Genomic DNA, 7,426 nt, shown 5'->3' on the forward strand with positions numbered 1-7,426 from the left:
GGGTACATTAGAGAATGTTTAGCTGGTACCTCTGGTCTTTTATCCAATAATTTCGAATAGCCAGCTTTTACTTGGATACAAAGAACCCTCTCTCTCTCATGGCATTTACACACATATACACACATAAACACACACACACACAAACAAAGCAGGGAAGAATTTGTTGGTACAAAATGAGAAATCGAATCCTTGCCTGGCTCAGGTGCTTGCTATTATAAACTATGACTAAGAGACATGAATTTCTCTATGATGCAACCCTCAAGAGAGGCAGCATTTTCTCCAGGCCTCTCTTTAAACCTGCTCACTCGCCAGTGACTAATGCTCTCTAGAGCTGCCCTGTGCTGCTCACATTTCATCAGCTGGCTTTGTCCTTGATAGCTCTGCCTGGACCATAAAAGCTCCCAAACCTGTTGAGGACAGCCCGGAAAGATCAGCACAAAGCTAACCATGCCCTTGCCAGCACCGAGAACCATCTTTTGAGCTTCCCACTGCGTTTATTAACACAATGATAGGGGGCCCTTCACGAACATTCGAAGAGTAAGTTTAGACTCCTCTCTGAAAGATAAGTCCTGAACTACACGAAAAATAAGAGTCAATCAGGTCACACCGTGACCACCCTGTGTCAACTTAGAAGTAGAAACAAAATCGACAACATGTTGGGTGAGGCCACAATTAACTGGAATCTTCCATTAACTATTTTCTGCACCTTTAAAAGAGAAAAAAATGTCAGACTCATGATCTGCATCAAGGAATTAATTTATAAAACAAACCAAAAAAAAAAAAAAAACCACCATAAAATAATGTCTGGTTAATGGATGTTAAGTCCAACATCTTATTTATATGATATCAGTTGATTGATAATTCTGAGCTTGAAGGCTTGCAATATTCTTAGGTAAAAAGAAATTTAAGTGAAATTATGTTCAGTAAATCTTACCTGCAAAGGAATAAAAGCATTTTAGAAATAACTCCAATAAGGAATGAAACAAAAGTTTTGGGGGTTAACTCTGAATTATTAAAAGAAACTAAATGCATCCCACTGTCCAAATACGCTGGCAATGGCTGAAAAGAGTCTTCCAGACATGGATGTTCCAAGACCAAACGTTTTCGGAATAAACGTGCCACCCCCAAAAAGGTACTTACAGTTATCAGACTGGAAATCTGGGACAAATTGTTCATCATCAGGAACTTGTGCTGGAAAAGAGATTTTTATTTTAGACATTAAGTTTTATTACAAAGCACAGCGAAATGTTTTATATGGAAAATCGGACAGCCAAGAAACTTGCCTTCAGCTAACCAAGCCTCTTGAAGTTGACTGAGATCCTGAAACAACTCTGGAATTGAAAACAGAAGACACCAGAATGAGAACTCCTGTGCTGGGGAGAACAGGGAGGGTGAGTCTACATGTGGCTCTCACAGGGGACCATTTGAAGAAGCCACAGACCAAAGGGAAAAAAGCTTCGCTACCTTCAGAATCATGGGCCAGATCCGTGTCCAAAAACTTCCTCTTTCTGTCAATCACAGGCCGTCCTCTACATTCCTCTGATCGAGATTTCTGAAAGAGGCCAAGACACGGTGAAGGCTCAAGGGTAATAAAGGGGTCAAAGGGGATTGTGCTACTAAACCAATGAGAAGACTCATATTCGAAGAGAGAGAATAAAACAAACCAAAGCCACATCAACTTACCCCTGGGACCATAAAAGGGACTTGCTGATCATAAAACCCATCCATGGTGTTTCCAATGCCTCGAATATCACTTTGAAAGGTTTCAGCATTGAGTACTTTCTGGGGGGAAAGGGGTCCTCCTGTAATAGGAATTTGGGAGATTTTAACAGAGGGGGAAAAGGAGAAATGAAGTAATTTTTACTGCTCTTTTTGTAGGGCCTGTGCAAAATCACTACCTTTCTCTGAGGTACTTAAAGCCCAGTCAGGGTGTAAGATTTACAGACTAAAGGTGTGCCTGATTAAGGGCATCATAAGTTCACAGTGTACTTAGTGTCAATCCATTTACCTAGCTGTCCTTCCCCCTCTCTCTAATCATTAACATCATAAGTTTGTTACTGTCTGTTCCCTATAAAAACCAAAACCAAAACTCGTTCTTGTCATTATAAAAGGGTGATTTCAAGTTTCTCTCCAATAGAAGATTCTCCAGGGCATTTATAATGTTAGGTCTTTTTTTTTTTTTTTAAGAGATAATTTAATTTTTGACAGTACAGTGACAGGAAGTAGAAAAATGGGTTTAAGCCTTCCAAATTATTGGCAATTAAAATTTTGACATACATAGTGTTTCTAAAAGTAGTTTGTAGGTCAGTGATAAGATACCATATATAGTTCCAGGCATATATTGATCAGAGATATATTAATCTTCACACAACACTCTTTTAAATCCTAATTCTTCTGTTCAAACAGATCTAGTGTCTGTAATGTCACAAATATTCCTATGGCAACTTACAGAGATTATCTGTGATATCACCAACTTCTAAAATAAATAAAATAGCCATGAAAAGTAATGAATCAAGGAAACTAAATTCCAACACACAGATTTTAAATATATCTCTACCAGAGATCTTAAAAAAGCATTAAAAGCAAAAGATCCATGTACAGAAAATTTAGTTTGTTTCTTAGAGTGAAGTCAATTTTCCCCAAACTTGCAAAAAAATATTAAAACTTAATTCAGCACTGTCAAGTCTTAGGCCTGGGAAGACAGGTTGAAGGTCAATATGGGAAAGAGGGAAAGTTATCTTTTATCTTTTCTTTTTTTTTTTTAAAGATTTTATTTATTTATTTGACCAACAGAGATCACAAGTAGGTAGAGTGGCAGGCAGAGAGAGACGGGGGAAGCAGGCTCCCTGCTGAGCAGAGAGCCAATCTCAGGTCCATCCCAGGACCCTGAGATCATGACCTGAGCCAAAGGCAGAGGCTTCACCCACTGAGCCACCCAGGCGCCCCAGGAGGGAACGTTTTCTAATTTCAGAGGAATAAATAACAATTTTAGGTAGGTACCACCTTTGTTTCATTCTCCAAATAGAAATGCGGTTAAATCAACAAAATGGAGAAAACAGTAATTTCATTTACGCAGCTCTAAACAAAGCAAAATGTTTGCAGATAATTCTTTTGTTTACCTTGTGTACAAATTTTAAATAGGGAACTTTCTCTCAGTGGGCAATTCCACGCAACTTGTTTTTCTTAAGTGAGCAGGATACAAGAAAACCCTTCATGGTCCTCTCAGCACTCTGGCCCAACTACTCAGAAATTTTCAAAGTCAAAGAGAAAGAGGGAGAGGAGCAAAACTGTACACAGTCCATAATTTCCTAGAAAAACACTCCCGCTGGCATGCCTGCATGCCTTCCAAACAGCGCTAAACGTTCCGAATAAAGCCTCTTTCTCAAATGTCACTAACCCATACACAAAATCTGAGAAACGTCGGCAGTGAGTTGAGGGCCATGAAAATGAGTCCTCTGTAGACTTCAAAATCTGTCAGATTAAATCGTGACCTTAGAATTTATGTCAGTGTCTATAGGGGAAAAGGCACAACGGAGAAGAGATCGGAGAGGGACATATTTCCGAGTCTCACGATGAAATACGTTGCAAGATATCTCACCACGAAGAGCAATAATACCTTTTTTAAAAATGAAATAAAAGAAAGAAGCTGCCATAAGCGAACCAGGGAGGGGCATCGAGAATTTTTAAAGCAGCTCTCAGAGTTCAAGGGCTAGGAAAATCTTGTTCGAAGTATAATTTTTTGTAAAGCCTTAGGGGAGTTTAAACCACTTCCTTTGTGGTCCCCCCTTCCCGGTGCCCCCAGGAAAACTTTAACACGGCGCAGCGGCGAGATCGAGGCCCCTCCCCCGCGGCGCGCAGCGGGCCTGGTTTTATGAATGGAAGAGCGAGCCGCGGCCGCCACATCAGGTAAAGGCTGTAACTGGATCCCTCGCGCTGGGCCCCATTCACAAAACAAGACACACTTCCACCCAATTCCCAGCCTTCCCCATTCATGAAAACTCCTTTGGATGAGCCCCCGCCCCCACTTCCAACGCACGCCCAGCCTCCGACGCAGGCCCCTCACCCCCAGCGATTTAGGAAGAAAGCTCAATGCTTCATTCACAAAAAGGAAAAGAAAAAAAAAAAAAAAAGCCGCAGGGAGCAGCGAGCCAACGAAAGAAACCCGCTTCATTCATAAAGTCATCCACATTCATAAAACCGAGCCGCGGCGCCGGGCGCTACCAACCACCCGCAACGGCCCCCCGGCCCCAGACCCCCAAACATCCAAACAGCTCTTCTTGGCACTCCTCCTCAGCCAGGAGTTCGGTTCCCCCCAGAGGTCTCCTCTCCTCTGAAAATGCGGACAGATCCCTAATCCAGCGAGAGGCTCCAGCATCTCTCCACCCCCACCCCGCACCCGCTCCCCCCCCCCACTATCTTCAGGCCGCTGCACTGATGCTCCCCGATTTCTCGAGAACCGCGATGCAGCCTGACGCCCTCAGGCTGCTGGGGGTGGGAGTTGGGGGATTGAGTGTCCACTTTCCACAATCTGAAACTTGCAAGGCCTGCATAAGTTCCTGGCCAACCCTCAAACCCTCAGGCTGCACATGCCTGTGTCATTTAACCCTTCCTGGTACTTTGGGGGGCATCACCTCTCAAATATTCCCCTTCAAGCTGCTTCCCGCCCCCTCCTCCCCACCAGAAAAGCTTCGCCGGACGTCTCTTCTCGCGGGCTCTCAGACCTCCAGAGATTGTAAAGCCCCGCAACTCAGCGTCCCTCCCCCGCCCATCCCCACCCGAGAGCCCCAGCACCTCGCGCCCGGGCGCGCCTCCTCGTGACGTGCGGAAACCCGCTCTCCGAACGCTCCGGAACCGTTAGCCACCCCCACCCTACGCCTCCCAAGAACCGAACCGAAGCGAGCCACGGGAGGAGGGGGCAGCCCGCTCGGGGGTGGGGGTGGAGAGCTCAGTCCAGATAGAAAGTACACCCGGACTTTGAAGATTCTGAATCAGCCAGTGAATTCTCGCCAGCTGGGCCCTTCGGACCCGTTACTGGACACCCCCTTCGATGCCCCCCTGCTTCCTCGACGCCCCCTCACCTGAGGCAGCCGCTCTCCTCCCGTTGCAGCGGCCCCGGGGCGCAGGCGCGCTCACGCACGCGCGCACCGGGCCTGGGCGCCTGGGCGAATGGCTGGGCCGAACCGCTCCGGGGACGCTGAACCGCTCTGCGCACCAGCGGCTGGACTCTGCGCCGCAGCTGCCAACCAGGCTGGAGCGCTGGCCCGGCCCCCCGGGGCGTGCTGCTCCGACTGCCGCCATTGGCCAGCAGTCCTAGCTCAGCCTGGTTCTCATTGGCCCGAGGCAGCTCCTCCGCCTGTCTATCACGTCTTGTTTACCCTCTCTGCGGGCAAATCCAGCCAAGCTGCCCCATCAACTACAGCCCCCATTGGTCAATAACGCGTCCCTCTCCGCCCCCTCAGGGGTCTGTTTTACATAATTTATGCACCGGGGGCCACTGGCCAATCAGCGCAGGCTTGTTTATATAATGAATGTAAGGACGTTTTTCATTCATAAAAAACGCGACCTGAGGGGGAAGCTTAGCTGAGTCAGTGAAGCACTTAAAGGGGACGAAGCCGCGAAGAGTCGCGTTTACTTCCCTCCTCACAGCTCTCCCAACTTTTCACCGAGGCTTGGCTCTTCCCACGTCTCCATTCACCCCTGCTTCTCGCCCCCAACCCCCGCCCCGCAAGGCCACTGCTAGGATGGGCCACTGGGCGCCAGACGTTCGCAGCTGCAGCACCAAGCAAAGTTATCATTTTAGAATTCAGGCGAGAGAAATTCGTCATTCCACCCAGAAAGAAACTCGCTGACCGACCTGGGCGTTTGGCCCACAGAAACACAGAAAACGGAAACCAAGCCCTCTAATCTTAGGTACCTTTAAGAGAGGCCTTAATTTCTTTTAACCAGGTTTCCAGTGGGGAGAAATAAGCAGTATCTCCCTTTAAAATCTGAGCTCTCAAACAGATTTTAGTTACTATTTTATTCTGGCAAGGCCTAAGGCCCAAACAAATTCCGTTTGCTCCCCCTGTTTAATTGCAGTTTACAACGTCCGCCAGAGTGGGTTCTGGACCCGAGATGAGATGAGAGAGGGTCGGAGCTCAAAGAAATCCTCTCCGGGGATGGCACTAACCAGTCAACCGACCTAGAAACGTAAATCCCTCCGAAACCGGCCTGCAGAGTTAGACCGCCTGCTTCCCTTCCGGGACTGCTTGTTTTCCATTTAAGTATTGAATGCAAGATGGTGCATTTGCGAATTAGATCCCGTGCAGCTGGGAACGGCGAGAAGCTACTCTGCCTGCCAAACGATCGGGCACTAACTGCAATTGCTGAGATTCTTAACAGGGTGTTCCAGGAAACAAATAAATAAGCAATTCTCTCCCCACTCTGCTCCCTCTACCCCCTTCTGTGAAGGCGGGGCAGCTCTCTGCTCTCCCCCAGGATGCTGGGGTGCCCTGCCATTCACCCCGTGTGCCCGTGGAAGGGAGGAAAAACATCAAATGTTAGAGGAGAGCCTCTCCCCCAGTGAAGGGGGTCCCAGGGTAGCCAACTGTGGGGCTGCCACCACCCCTGCCTGGGGAATGCAATATGGATTTTTAGGGGGGAAATTTTTTTTAAGTCAAAATTTGCCCACCTTCTTTTCTGTTCCTAGTTGTGTATCTTAAAGAGAGAAGCCACTTGTTTTGTCATTTATAGCCCAAGAAATGTTAGGGTACACCAAAGGAAACTGGAGTACACTGCTGGAGTCCTGGACCCAGCACTGGTCCCGTGAGAGCTATTGGTTCTGCAAGATACTTGGGGGTAGCACAAGTTGATGGGTGGGAAGGTGCTCTGAACTTTCAACAAGCAGTTTCATATTTGATTTTCCAATAGAGTATTTTGCTTCTGACCCCAGCTCAAGGACAGTTTTTCCCTTAGAACCTCTATTCATTGCCAGGTAATGCTATTTCTGTTTGGTGGATGGAGATTTTACCCCACTCTTGTGCTGCCACTGAGTTGCTAACTGCCCTGAGGGCCTTTTCTCTTCAGCTAGACTCCCCGCCCAGATTAGCTCTACATCCACTGCTCTAAGGCAGGCAGGCTCCAGAGACCCTATGTGGGAAAAATTGCATGTGTCTCAGTTGATCAGCAAATCACCAGGAAATATCATTTGAACCCCAAATAGTAGAGGACAGAACTGGCTGATGTCACAGGGAAGCAGATATTAGCTTGGTGTAGTATGAGGCAGGACTTTGGGATGTCTAGAGTGGCTCAGTGAAGAGACTGGGGTTGGGGGGTGGGGATGCAGATAGATGCTTGCAGGGAATTGTTCTAGCTCTAAGAGTCTATGATTCTGGAATTTGGAGCTTGGGTTGAACAGGGAGGTCCTTGGGGGCCCAGGCCCCATAGC

General features: G+C 47.3%; 1 protein-coding gene across 1 annotated transcript in view; it reads right to left on the reverse strand.

Annotated features, from left to right (window-relative positions):
- Window positions 1–5,266, reverse strand: part of ETV5 (ETS variant transcription factor 5) — a 58,301-nt gene extending 53,035 nt beyond the window's left edge. The window contains exons 1-5 of the mRNA XM_004745196.3: window positions 5,079–5,266; window positions 1,684–1,802; window positions 1,465–1,552; window positions 1,284–1,331; window positions 1,141–1,191 (exon numbers count right to left, since the gene is read on the reverse strand). Of these exons, the coding sequence (XP_004745253.1) occupies window positions 1,141–1,191; window positions 1,284–1,331; window positions 1,465–1,552; window positions 1,684–1,728 (232 nt within the window). The 5' untranslated portion in view covers window positions 1,729–1,802; window positions 5,079–5,266. The remainder of the gene's footprint in view (window positions 1–1,140; window positions 1,192–1,283; window positions 1,332–1,464; window positions 1,553–1,683; window positions 1,803–5,078) is intronic.
- Between the last annotated feature and the right edge of the window lie 2,160 nt (window positions 5,267–7,426).

Source organism: Mustela putorius, unplaced genomic scaffold (assembly GCF_011764305.1).
Source record: "Mustela putorius furo isolate JIRA1106 unplaced genomic scaffold, ASM1176430v1.1 tig00003834_pilon_pilon_pilon, whole genome shotgun sequence".
Taxonomy (NCBI): Eukaryota; Metazoa; Chordata; class Mammalia; order Carnivora; family Mustelidae; genus Mustela; species Mustela putorius.